The sequence below is a fragment of the Temnothorax curvispinosus genome, unplaced genomic scaffold (genome assembly GCF_003070985.1).
Source record: "Temnothorax curvispinosus isolate PA1 unplaced genomic scaffold, ASM307098v1 QBEX01010309.1, whole genome shotgun sequence".
Classification (NCBI taxonomy): Eukaryota; Metazoa; Arthropoda; class Insecta; order Hymenoptera; family Formicidae; genus Temnothorax; species Temnothorax curvispinosus.
In genome coordinates this window covers 64,145-78,205 of record NW_020220089.1, presented here as the reverse complement: position 1 = coordinate 78,205, position 14,061 = coordinate 64,145, and the positions used below count along the sequence as shown (strand labels likewise).

The 14,061-nt window shown below is 42.0% G+C and overlaps 1 protein-coding gene across 31 annotated transcripts in view; it reads left to right on the top strand.

The window, feature by feature from the left end:
* Nucleotides 1-14,061, top strand: part of LOC112460084 (twitchin) — an 85,817-nt gene that overhangs the window by 30,390 nt on the left and 41,366 nt on the right. For 30 of the 31 annotated variants that reach the window (XM_025024580.1, XM_025024579.1, XM_025024586.1 and 27 more), the window contains 17 exons: nucleotides 1,180-1,305; nucleotides 1,471-1,615; nucleotides 1,702-1,841; nucleotides 2,043-2,187; nucleotides 2,295-2,436; nucleotides 2,548-2,672; nucleotides 2,764-3,117; nucleotides 3,212-3,418; nucleotides 3,492-3,800; nucleotides 4,029-4,619; nucleotides 4,949-5,254; nucleotides 5,444-5,746; nucleotides 6,073-6,357; nucleotides 6,549-6,860; nucleotides 7,253-7,555; nucleotides 8,368-8,649; nucleotides 8,761-9,060. In XM_025024580.1, coding sequence (XP_024880348.1) covers nucleotides 1,180-1,305; nucleotides 1,471-1,615; nucleotides 1,702-1,841; nucleotides 2,043-2,187; nucleotides 2,295-2,436; nucleotides 2,548-2,672; nucleotides 2,764-3,117; nucleotides 3,212-3,418; nucleotides 3,492-3,800; nucleotides 4,029-4,619; nucleotides 4,949-5,254; nucleotides 5,444-5,746; nucleotides 6,073-6,357; nucleotides 6,549-6,860; nucleotides 7,253-7,555; nucleotides 8,368-8,649; nucleotides 8,761-9,060 — 4,375 coding nt within the window. The remainder of the gene's footprint in view (nucleotides 1-1,179; nucleotides 1,306-1,470; nucleotides 1,616-1,701; nucleotides 1,842-2,042; nucleotides 2,188-2,294; nucleotides 2,437-2,547; nucleotides 2,673-2,763; nucleotides 3,118-3,211; nucleotides 3,419-3,491; nucleotides 3,801-4,028; nucleotides 4,620-4,948; nucleotides 5,255-5,443; nucleotides 5,747-6,072; nucleotides 6,358-6,548; nucleotides 6,861-7,252; nucleotides 7,556-8,367; nucleotides 8,650-8,760; nucleotides 9,061-14,061) is intronic. The other variant, XM_025024583.1, reaches the window with a different exon arrangement.

Genomic DNA, 14,061 nt, shown 5'->3' with positions numbered 1-14,061 from the left:
ATCGCTGTTGCCTCGACAGTCTCTCCGAAAACTCGATGATCTATCTATCTTCTTTCTCTTCGCTCAAGAACTCGCTCTTTCACAGAATTAATTGTCTAGCCCCGAAAATTCTACTGCTGTTTCTTTCGCCTTCGATTAATGAATTCTATTTTATTTAATTATTTAAGATCAAAGTTACGTAGCTTCTGTTGCATCTTCTGCCTCGATCTATAACTTCACTTTCTCTAATTCTTCTCTTATATTTTCCGAGAGAAAATATTCTATTTAATTTTAAAATTTGCTCGCAGGGATTCTAATCTGTGACAAGTTTTATTCATAAAAGAAATGCTAACTTATACAATTAGAAAAAAGAATTACTTTCTTTCTTTTTAGTAATTAAATTAGTATTTAATAAATAAAGTTACAGGTTTAATATATTTAATATTTTATTTCTTGGATTTTGCTCAAAACAATTAAAATAAGTTAAGCTGAAAACGTCAAGTACAACGTATTTTAATATATTTGTTGTAATTTTCAAAAATATTAAACATTATTTATACAACATACTTATTTTCATATTTTGGGTTTATTAAATATTCATTTAATTAGAATTAAGTCGATTAAAACGCCAGACCAAATACTCACAGTTGGATTCCCTGACATCAAATAATATCTTTTCTCATCGGTGTCAGCTCTTGAATGTATTATTCATAAGCAATGCCTTCTCCAGCAACTATCTTTTCGCGCACTTTGCTCGAGCAATGGCGAATACTTTTTTTATTTTTTTCCGAGGAAGCCCACATACTCTTCTTTTCCTCAAACCCGTTTAACACCAGATTTTAACAGTAATAAGCATGACGCGAGTCACAGGCTTGAAAACAAGCTTGTCCAGCTCCGTCGACGAACGATCGACTAAACCTTTTGCAAATTTTTTTTGTTCTCTAGAATCTCTTTTTTTTAGAATTTCTTCTAGAGACTTCGTCTTCGTTTCTTTTTTTCGTCGTCCTCGCCCTCCGTTCCTCTGTTCGTACGGAGAGGCAGCGACGTCATTTTTTCGAGTTTTTTCCGCCGATTTTTCCTTTACTACCTTTTATAGCCTGGCAAAGCGATCGCTGTCGATGTTGAACAATACTACTGTTGGATTTCTCAGTCGAATCTCCGAATATGATTCACTGTTGATCGGTGATCTCTCTTTCGCAGAAACAAGAAAGTTTCCTGAAACCACTGGTGGACCAGTACGCCAAGGAAGGCAAAGACAAGAAGGTCGTCTTCGAAGCGAACTTTTCGAAACCGAACGCCAAGCCGAAATGGTTCTTCCGAAAAGACGTAAGTGTCCTTTCAAATAATAATCGCTACTTAAATTATATATTTATATTTTTGCAAACTAATTAAAACTTTTTAATAACACATTCTTTTTAACTTATTTTACAATCAGAAAGACAGAGTTAAAGATCGAAGCAATTGACGTTAAATTATTTGCTTTTTACGCAGGAATTATTCCCATCGGCGAAATACAAATTCAAAAACGAGGAAGACTGTTATCAACTCATCATCACTGGACCCAAAGTCGAAGACACTGGAAAATATACGATCGAAATTTCCGGCGTATCCAGCACAGGTTTCCTGAATGTCGATGGTAACATATTTTCGATAAATTTTCTTTCTGAGAATCAAATTTTTGTATCAAATAAAATTTACATTTTGAAATTTCTTAACTTTCAGAGCCCGATCCAACGTATACCTTCCTGAAGCCGTTATCGAAGAAGACCAGCGGTTTTACGAAGCACGAGGCTTATATGGAATGTACAGTCAGCTCTAATATGGCGCAAGTTTCTTGGTACAAAGGCAAAACGAAACTCGAGGTAATTTATTACGGCGAAAATTTGGATAAATATTTTGATAAATATTTGGATATATATTCGGATAAATATTTGGATAGATATTCAGATAAATATTTGGATAGATATTTGAATGAATATTTGGATAGATATTCAAATAAGTATTTGGATATTCAATATTCAGAACGTTTTAAATATTGAAGAAATCTCATTGTTATTCTCTAGGACGGAGACCAGTACAGTATTTCTAAAGACATATCCGGCGTGTGTCGGCTGGCGATCAGGAGCGCAACTTTAGAAGACAGTGGCGAATATACTTGCAAGATAAGCAAGCAGACGGACAAGACAGACACTATCCTCACTATAGTTGGTGGGCATTATTTTTATAAATCGCAACAATTCAATTTAATTGCGATTCTTCATAATACTTGTCTAAAATTTGAAATTTTTACAAAACTTAATAATGCTTCTTTTTAGAATACCCTTACAAGTTCGTCAAAGTGCTGAAACATCAGCAGTTGGTAGAAAAGGAAACCTTGACTTTAGTTTGCGAATTGGATGATGCCGCGGGTGAAGTTCAATGGTTCAAAGGTGACCAAGCAATCACGCCTGACAAGAGGTACATTTTAGTAGACAGAATTATTCTTTAAATTAAATAAATAATTAATTTTTTACGTTTTAGTTATCTTTAATTTTAAGAACATTTTATTATAAATGATTTCTGTGCTAGGGTGCAAATTAAGGAAGAAGGCAGAAAACGAAAACTCACCATTAAAGACTGTAAAGTCACCGACGCCGGGCTCTATTCTTGCGTGAGCAACGCGGATAAGACCGAAGCTGAAATCGTGATACAGTGTAAGTATAACAGTTTTTTCTTTCTTTAATTTAACTTCGATTACTCTTAAGAAAAAGATCGCACATGATTGTATTTTCTTGTAAATTATAGATGCCAATCGCTTCAACAAGAAGCTGAAGGATACCGTCGCGGTGGAGAGAGAGAAGCTGGTGCTGGATGTCGAGCTTCAGGATCAGACCGCGCCGGCTGTATTCTACTTCAACGGCGAGAAGATCGAGCCCAATGAGAGAGTGGAGATTAAGAATCTGGGCGGCGGTAAGCACCAATTGGTGTTCAACAAGTTGGAAATGACGGACGATGGCGAGATCATGTGCGAGAGCGGTCAGCTGACGAGTAGCTGCAAGCTCACCGTAAAAAACGGCGAGAGCAAACCCATCGTCGACTTCCCCGACAAAGTCGAGGGACCCTGCAGCGCGCCGCTGGTCTTTGTTGTGCCTTTCAAAGGTAACAACTCATATCTTACACACGATGTAATAAAATTTAATAGCCATGATGTAAAAATGTTGAATTGGAAAACTTATGTTTGCGATCTCCACAGTCGATGGCACCAAGCAGAGTCAAGTGGAAGCAAAGCTGATGAAGGACGGCAAACCGCTACCTCTCAAGGAGGTCGAGATCATCGTTGGCGAGGATAAAGTCACGTATAAGATCAAGAAACCTCAGCGCGAGTCGTCTGGTACCTACCAGATCAAGATCGGTAATAATCAGGGCGAGGAAGTGAAGGATGTCAATATTGTCATGCAAGGTTTGTATTTTTGTAAAACTGGCTTCTCATCAAATCTTATTATTTCTTCTTATCTATAAATTATTCTTTTTAGATGTCCCATCTGCGCCGTACGATGTCGATGTCAACGAGATATTCCAGAATTCCTGCGTCGTGTCCTTCAAGCCATCGAAGGATGACGGTGGCTCACCTATCACGAAGTACGTCATCGAGCGCCTCGATCTTAGCTTAAAGTCCCAATGGGACAGTGTCGGTGAAGTCATGTCGGGCGAGAAATGCGTCTACAAGGTCGAAGATCTAGTTGCGAAAAAGGAGTATAAGTTCCGCATACGAGCCGTGAATAAACTCGGCTCCAGCGAGCCGGCAATGTTCGGCAAGCCCGTTTTGGCCAAGGATCCATGGGGTAAATTTTATTGAATTAATTAAACTTATTAAAATTTATTGAAATTAATATTATATTCCACGATAAAATCCTTCCTCTCTTCTTAAACATACATATTAACAAGATGATTCAGATGCGAGTTAAATGTTAAATTTCACTATTTCTAGTGTTGATTTCGTGATTTGTAAATATGCCAGAAAAATATATAGAGTTGAAAGAGACAAACGAAGATATTCTTGCGTTTTTCAGACGAACCAGGTAAACCCACGAACGTCGACGTAACTGATTGGGACAAGGATCACGCCGATCTGACATGGACGAAACCCGAGAACGACGGCGGTGCACCGATCACCGGCTATGTAATCGAATACAAGGAGAAGTTCGGCAAGGAATGGGTGACGGGCAAGGAGATCGAGGGCGATGTGACTCAGGCGACCATCGACGGCCTCAAGGAAGGCACGCAGTACGAGTTCAGGATACGAGCGGTGAACAAGGCAGGTCCTGGCGAGCCGTCTGACGCCACTAAGCCGATTATTGCCAAGTGCCGATTTGTTAAGCCGTACATCGTCGGTGACGGTCTCACGAATCTGGTCGTCAAGAAGGGCCAAGTCATCAAGTACGACATCAAGTACGCCGGCGAGCCAGAACCGGAGGTGCATTGGTTCCTGGGTCAGAAGGAGATAATTCAGGACGCGGCCGAGAGAATCACGATCGACAAATACGAGAGAAATACCGTGTTGACGGTCAGGAAGACCGCCAGACCCGATTCCGGAAAATATAAATTAGTGTTGACGAACAGTTCCGGTACTTGCGAGAGCGCCGCCGACGTCGTTGTTCTTGGTGAGCTCATCGATCACATCTTATTAATATCTCGCAAAACTTTTTTGAATTAAACATTTTTCTTGAAATCAAAATAAATTTTAACATTAAAATTATTAAATCTTACGTAAAAAGTTACAACAAACAACATATATCTTAACGAATGTTTAATTTGCGAGATTAAGTAGATATTTTTGTTAATTAAAGGAAATTCGATATTTGAAGTTGAAGCAATTAATTTAAATTTATTTGCGAAGAAATATTTATTTATTATCATAATTTGATTTTTTAATTGCAGAGCATTAATCGAAATTTGTGTTGCATCGTGTAAACTCATTATCTTTTTATAGACAAGCCGTCGATTCCGGTGGGACCTCTGAAAGTGGAGGAAGTCCGCTCCGATCACGTTCAAGTTAAATGGGAAACGCCGGAGGATAACGGCGGTACCGATATCACAGGCTACGTATTGGAAAAGATGGATTTGGATACTGGTCGATGGATTCCAGCCGGAGAAACTGGTCCTAAAGAGAGAACTTTTACGTTCCCTGGTTTAACACCCAAGAAGAAATATAAGTTCCGTGTCAAGGCAGTTAATAAGGAGGGCGAGTCTGAGCCGTTGGAGGTCGAGGAAGCCATCCTCGCGAAGAATCCTTACGGTAAGAATATAATATCTGACATTTCTAATAATTTTAATACTGTTTCTGGATAGAAATAGATGATGAATAAAATTATTTTGTAAAGAGAAATTAATAATAAAATTGGACAACTAAATATTCTTAATTTAATTAGATATTGTTAATGAAGTAACGTATTTTTGAGTAAATTTCATGTAATATTTTCGGCAGATGAGCCTGGTAAGCCTGGCAAGCCGCAAATCTTTGACTATGACAACGTCAGTGTGTCTTTGAAATGGGAGAAACCGAAGAGCGACGGTGGTAGGCCGATTACTCACTACACTGTCGAGATTAAGGACAAATTCGCCGTCGACTGGGTCGAGGTAATGAAGACCACCGATTCGACACCCGAGGCTAAAGTTGAAGGCCTGAAGGAGAAGATGGTGTACCAATTCCGCGTTCGCGCTCACAATAAGGCCGGTCCTGGCGAGCCCAGCGATCCCACAGACAATCATCTCTGCAAGCACAAAAACCGTAAGTTAAAGTCTTCATGGTTCAGTCACGTAAAATCGAGTTTTATAATTATCAAAAAAATTTGTTCACAGTATTATTATACTTATAAAAATTATTACAAACATGCCATTATTACAAACATGATATCACGAATTGTCAAACTTGCTGTAGATTTACTTCAAAAAATTAAAATACGACGCATATAAAAGTATTTTATATTTTTTAAATTAAATTACTGACTTTTAATTTGATATTTATGACATTTATTGTAGATTTATAATTATATATAATATGTTTATAAGAGATTTATATAAATAACAATTTCTCAAAATTGGGAAAATTTTCAGTGAGACCGAGAATCGACCGAACCAATTTCAAATCAGTCATCATCAAAGCTGGTCGCACCCACAAATGGTCTGTGGATGTATCTGGTGAACCTCCGCCGGAAACCAAATGGATCTGGAGGGATAACATTCCATTGACCACCACCGAGCGCATCAAGATCGATAACGTCGAGTATCACACGGACTTCACGATCGTGAATGCGATGCGCAAGGATACCGGAAAGTATACGCTGATTGCTGAAAACGCTAACGGCAAAGACGAAGAGACCGTTGAACTCACCGTGCTCGGTGAGTCTAAATCTCTAAATTTTCAAAGTTTACTTTTTTCGACCTGTATAAGAATAATAATTTAATAACTCGCCGATTAATTCAATATTTTATTTAATATCTTATTTTTATATCAGTTGCATAAACTGATTTTTAAGTAGAAAAGAGGCTTTAATAGAAAAGAATCTACATAGCAAAATTTCTTCTCGCAGGAAAACCGGACGCTCCTAAAGGTCCTTTGGTAGTCAGCGACGTCACCAATACCTCGGCCAAGGTGAAATGGGAGAAGCCGGATGACGATGGTGGTGTACCGATCAAAGAGTACGAAATTGAGAAGATGGACACGAAGACTGGTAAATGGGTCAGAGTCGGTAAAGTGCCTGGAAACTCACCGAACACGGAATTTGAAGTTACTGGCTTGAATCCTGGAAGTGAATACAAATTCCGCGTGACAGCTGTTAATGACGAGGGTGATTCGGAGCCTCTGGAGAGCGAACGCGGCGTTGTTGCCAAGAATCCATATGGTATATCAATATATTTTCCTCATTAAATAATATATCTAGTATTTATCGGAATAATTTAATAAATATGTGTTTAAATTATTTATTTTCCTTGATTGATATGTAGTAATTTTTTCTTAATTAAGATGTCAAACCAATAGGTTTTAATTTTTGCGCAATTGCCTCTTAAAAAATTTTAATTTAAAGTTTAATTGTTAAAATAGAAAATATAAAATACAAAGAAATTGCAGTGTGCTTGACGAAATAATTTATTTTTAATATTATAATGTTAAATTTATTTTAATCTAGATTTTAAATCTCAAAGCAGACAATCATAATATTATAGTGCTAAATTGCTAAATATAAAGTATAGATGTGGATTTAAACATAAAATGAATAATTTCTCTGTCTTTTAGACGAACCTTTAAAGCCTGGAACGCCCGAAATCACTGATTACGATAACGAATCCGTAAGCTTAAAATGGACTGCGCCAGATTTTGATGGTGGAGCGCCGATCGAAAAATATATTATCGAGAAAAAGGATCGGTTCAAGCCCGATTGGGAAAAGGCTATTGAAGTCCCTGGAAATCAACTTGAGGGCAAAGTACCCGATCTGAAAGAAAGGGGCGAGTACCAGTTCCGAGTCATTGCCGTTAACAAAGCTGGACCTTCGCCTCCATCAGACGCGTCGAAGATGCAGATCTGCAAGCACAAAGCTCGTGAGTTTCCGTCAAATATATATATATTTTCACAATTAATAATTAATTATTATGCAATAATATAACATATTTTTTATACTAATTTTTATAGATTCATTATTTAATATTTAAAATTGTAATCTTTAAAATTGTATAGAATTAATATTGTATAGAATATAAATTGTAGTATATAAGTTGTAAGATTCTTGTAACGGCTGATGCCGCACGGCTCGATCACGTGTAAGTAGCGTGTGCGAATTGTCGAACAGGTGGGAAATCGCCGAACCGCGGTATCCGAGACTACGGCGAATATTCAGTGTCGCGCTAACAACCGCCAAATAAATATATCGATCGCTCTGAGTCACCTGGTTATTAACGGATTTACTTATTGAATCTTATTGCTTTATATATTATAAAATTGAACGTAGAGTGTATCCTAGAAATGTTCGCAATCCGGAGCACATGAACAATATGAACGATCATTTATAAATTGACAGATGCCCGACAACTGAGGTACGCGCGACCGGTGTGCGCATCGCGCTCAACGCTGTACATACATATTCCTATCCAGAATAAATTATTGTTACCAGCATTTTTGCATTTGTACATTCAATGGTACATCATAAATATTATATTATTATAAACTTATAAATATAATATTGTTATAAACTTTATAATTATAATTATAATTATTATAACGAATAATAATTAATAATTACTCTTAATAATAATTAATTTAAAAATATATTATAAAGAAACATTTTAAAACTTATCTTTATTTTTACGTAAAAATAGTAGTCTATCTGCTATCATATAATTTCTTTCGCTTTCAGTGAAGCCGAGAATTGACAGAACAAACTTGAAACCGATCGTTGTGCGAGCCGGCAAAACCATCAAGTACGACGTGGATGTGCGCGGTGAACCACCGCCGGAGATTAAATGGTATCATGCCGGTAGCGAAGTAAAATCCGGCGAGAATATCGAGATTGTCAACATTGACTACAACACAAAGCTCACCATCACTGATAGTCTGCGCAAGAACACTGGCGTCTGGAAGATAAAGGCCGTCAATCCTCATGGCGAGGATGAGGCGGAAGTCGAAGTGACGATATTATGTGAGTGGCAGATATTCGACATTTTCTTTAACTAGCAGAATAAACTATAAAATTATGAAATTCTTTCTTCTTTCTATTTTAAATTATCGCACGATTATTTCTTATGTGTAGCGGCTCCCGGGAAACCAAAGGGACCGCTTAAAGTGGCGGATGTCACGAAGAACGGCTGCAAGCTCAAATGGGGCAAACCGGAAGACGATGGTGGCAAGCCGATCACAGGATATCAAGTGGAGAAATTGGATAAGTCGACAGGCAGATGGATACCGGTCGGTCGTACCGCGGACACCGAGATGGACATAAAGGGTCTTCAAGAAGGACACGAATACGAGTTTAGAGTGAAAGCTCTAAATGAGGAAGGAGAATCGGAGCCGCTCGTATCAGACGGCTCCACACTCGCGAAGAATCCTTACGGTAAGTTAAATAGTAATGTTAAATAGATAAAAAATGTTTTAATAAATTTAATTACCTAAAAAAGTTTTGACAATATAAAACAATAAGTAAACAGAAGATAAAATAAATTATATATATATATATATATATATATATATATATATATAGTCACGTCTTTTCCACTCCCGGAGCAGTCCGGGACGTGTGACGGATCAAAAGGAGGAGGGAGGGAAGGATGTCAGGTCCCTCCGACTGTCCTCTCGTACCGCTCGACAATTATATGCGAAAGTATTGTATTGGGCGCCAGACGCGTAATTCGCGTCCACTAAAGTACGCTAGAATCACCAAAAAATTTTAACCGCGACACAAGACGAAATTAAAGCGACGTACGAAAGGTCAGCTATAGGCGGGATGGATGGAGGGCGGCGCACGATTCGGCGGGGTGACGCGTAAACATTCACTCAAATCATTGAAAACAAATAACACGGTTAAAATGAATTATAAATGAAAGGAAAGGAAGAAAGATAACATTAAGTAATCGAAATAGGTTGGATCTTAAATCGTAGAAACGCGAAGGAACCAAATCATCTCATACGACAGAAAGGAACATTGGATTCGACATGCAAGTGAACACGATAAGCAGAACGCAAACAGAAATTTTACCGTAGCGAAATTGTGAGGACGCAGGTAACTGAAAGTAACGCGAGACAATAACGTGAACAGAATTCTGTCGCCACGAAAAGTAACGCCGTACTACTCTAATACGAATCCTAAACGACAATTTCACCTAAACGCGAATAACTCACTGAACATTACATCAAACGCGATCAACGTTAATAGCCGACACGAGTCGGAACGCAACATGATCGTGAAACATAATCGTCGCAGTCGCGATCAAGTTCTGTCGCCCTGGGGGCCCAACAATGGCTACAGACGCTAATTATCGCATGTCCTTCACTAGGACTAACGCTCGCAAGTGTCCAAGAATGACGCAATACGTTACGCTGGAATTTTCGAGATGGACGCGAAATAACGCGCTCAATCGCACGAAACTGACGAAACTCGACGAACGAACTCGATGCTAACAATCGCAACGAATACAAGACGTAACGCAAGTAATTTGGCAACGCAATAACGCGACCACGAGCGCGGACATTACACGAAAACGGGCTTGCGGTACCGGACTTCGCTAACGAATCTATCGCGATCTCCAGAGGCTCGCTATAACGTTCCTACCGCGATCCCGCAACCACGATACTATCCCGAGGCCATTCGCTCTCGCTGTCGATCGCAAAATTACGCTCGGTTCGTGAGGAACCGGACATACCGCGGTATTACTCGCGTTTTTCCGAGCGAGAGCGCGCAACGGTTCCAACGAAAAAAAAACTAATAACTAATTCCAACCCAGTACATTCCCGTCCCATCCTCACGCATCGCAAGAACCTCGGAAATCGCCATTCTGGGAACGCAGTCATTTACCGCCCCGCTCTTCCATTTCGTGCTCATCAACGCAACGCAAGTCGGACTTTTTTACGATGGCCTACGATGGCGAAGTGCCTCGCGCTTGTTGTCGACCGCCTACCCAACACCAAACCTAACACCAAAGCGGGAGGTTAACCCCCCTCTTGGCCGAGTACGCCGGCAGTACTCGGCTAAGTTTTGCTACGCCGTGTTCGGCGAGCACCCTAACACCAACACTAACGCGAAACGACGTGTCGACCGCAGAACGGGAGCGCGACTCTATGCCTTATCGTGGCTCTACTACATACGGTCGGGCTTACGCGGCAGCACTGAATATCGGATACGACGGCTGTTAACGGCGGGGTTTCCTGCGATCCGGAAATCGACGAATGGACGGAGGCCTCGGGGTGGGTTAGGGTTATAGCGTTCCAGCATGTTTTCTCACTCCTTTATACGCTTTCGTGAAGTCGCACTTATAAAAATAAACTTCCATTACATCCGATATCAAAAAAAGTAAAAAGGAATCACATCACCTAAACGAATGAGAAAGAAGAAAGAAAAAAAAATTAAAGTTTCCAATTACGCGAGTTTTTTCGCGGCATCCGAGAGAGGACAAAAAAAAAAACGAATATCTCGGCATTGGTTTTAGTCCAACGAAAAAGAAAAAAGGTATCGCGATATCGCTACGTGCGATTTGAGGCACTTCCTTAAGGGGGAGAATTCCGCGGTAGTTGAGGGCGCAGCTCAAAAGCGGGGCGTTCCAGGAGGGGGTCCTCGCTTTCGCGGAGCCTCCTTGCCCTTGTCGTGGCCTTTGCCCTCCTTGTAGGGGCCCTCCTTCCTCCAGGCCGCGCCGCATCCCGGGCAAGTTCGGACCGTGTAACCGGCTCTGCCGCATCGGAAACAGAATCCCTGCCGCCTTGGCAAGGGACATTCATATGCGAAGTGGGAGAACGACCCGCAATTCCAACAGGCCTCCCTCTCAGTTAGACGGTCTTCCTCGCTTTCTTCCGCAGGTGGGGCCTCTGAGCTCGGATCCCGCGGGACGGGCGGCCATTCTATGGCCTCGTAGGACCGGAGCCCCGGTGCCGACGTCAAACGGGCCCTCTTCCACTCTGGTGACTGCTGTAGCCACCAGAACATGTCCCCCTTGTGAGATCCCTCCTCCGAATCAGGCCTCCGGACGGCCAGTTCGCGTCCGGCCTGGGTACCGACCTCTTCGGTGTCGGAGGCAGCTTGGGTGGCCGCATCGGGTTGACTTCGCGCCACCGCGCCACCGGTGTGTCGCCGACCGTACATTTGGTCGCCCATAGCCTGCCAAAATCCCGGGTGCTCCCGTTCCACCTTAAGCAGACGGTTAACCCACTTCGTCACCAAGGAGTCGCGCAGATCCATAGCAGAAGAAAAAGGTTTTTCTTTGGGTCTCCCTCTTACTGCGGAGACCGTGCGGCCTACGAAAAGATACTCAAAAAGGTGTGAGTTTCACGAACAAAGATCCCTAGGGGCGTACACACTAATCATAGTAAGGTTTTAAATCCTTAATGTGGATTTTTCCGACCGAGTTGCCTAACGAATCGGCGAGTTCATACATGACTGGCGACAGAATTCTTTGCACGGTGAAGGGGCCGTGAAATTTTGTAGCTAATTTGGCCGAAACATGTTGAACGACGGACGATAAGACGTGCTGTCGTTTTAATACGCGATCACCTACTTTATTCGCGCTGTCTCCAAGTTTTCGTTAATCCACTCCCGCAACTGTTGGATTCGCTCCATCCGCTCTCTCCAAATGGCGGGATCGGAGTTCTCTACCTCGACAGCCGCGTCTTCTCGCCCGCGAAATAAATTGACAGGCTGTAGTTCCCTCCCGAAATTCAAAAACGCAGGCGTCGCTTGCAGCGAAATATGATGCGAATTATAAACGAAGCAAATTTCGTTAATGTGTTGGTCCCATTCGCGGTGATCCCGCTCTAAGAAGGCCGTAATCATGGTTTTAAGCACGGGGTTAACCCGTTCGACGGGGTTCGCTTGAGAGTGATAAGGCAGTATCGTTGTATGCTGACGTCCGTACTGCAGTTCCGCTAACGCTTGCAATTCTCGATTTAGAAATTCGGTGCCGTTGTCAGTTAACAAAGCGCGCGGTCGAAAAATAACGCTCCTCAACGAAAAATAACGAGTTCTTCAATAGCTTCTCGGATCTTTTTACCCGTCGCCTTACGGAGCGGACAACACTCGATCCATTTAGTGAAGAAATCTTGTATCACGAGAAGGTAAGCATGTCCCGATTTACTAGATGGGAGCAGTTCCATAATATCCGCAGCAATTACCGTCCACGGAGCCTCGATTACCCGCTGTCTCATTAATCCCGCGGAAACATCTTGTTCCACCTTTGTTATCTGACACGTATCGCACCGGCGATAAAACATCCGCGGCCAATAATACCTCGTCGCGATACGGCAGTAGGTTTTCTCCACACCTAAATGTCCGGCCTGAGGCGGATCGTGATTTTTTGCGAATAATTTCTTCGCGCGACTCTTTTGGCACGACAAGTTACCACTGATCTAAATCGTCAACGGTTTCGTTTATAACGGGGTGAGGTCGACGAAAATACAACTTATCCTCGTCTACTTTTCATCCCGGAAAGCGACGCGGGCGTTCGGTAACCTCGTTTAGTCGTTTAACGTACCATTCGTCCTCGACCGCAGCGACCGCACACAACTCGGCGTCCTGCTCGTAGATTCGCGAGAGCGCGTCCGGCACGTGATGCATCGCACATCGCATCCTTTCTATGCTCGATACTATAATCGTATTCGAGCAACTCGAGAGCCCATCTCGCTAAACGTCCCGTCGGATTCTTTAAATTATGTAGCCAACGTAAGCTGCTATGGTCCGTTATGACCGTGAAGCGATAGCCCTCGAGATAAGGCCGAAACTTCTTTATCGCCCATATGACCGCTAGGCATTCCTGTTCGGTTGTGGAATATTTTTTTTTCCGCGTCAGACAAAGCTCTACTCGCGAAAGCTATTACGTGTTTGTTCCCGTCGATCTGTCTGGGTCAACACCGCGCCTAGGCCGACGGAACTGGCGTCAGTTTGCAGCACAAAAGGCACGCTAAAATCCGGACACGATAACGTAGACGGGGAGGTGAGGTACGCTTTTATCGTCTCGAACGCAGCCTTTTGATCTTCGCCCCATTCCCACGTCTGATTCTTTTTTAATAATAATCGCGTTAACGGCTCTAGACAGGTGGCACACTGCAGGATGAAACGACGGTATGCCAAGACGCCATGCCAATAAACCGACGTAATTGCCAAAGATTACGCAGAGTGGGGTATTCCCTAATCGCGACGGTCTTATCGGGGTCGACCCTCAAACCCTCTCGCTGGACCAAAAATCCTAGGTATTTCACCTGCAAGCGACAGAATTTATTTTTCTCGGGATTGATGGTTAGGCCCGCCTTGCAAATACGCCAAAAAACTCGTCCCAACCACTCGAGATGCTCTTCAAAAGTTTTGGTAGCCACGACAATGTCATCTAAATACGCGAAAGCGTACGGATCCATTTCC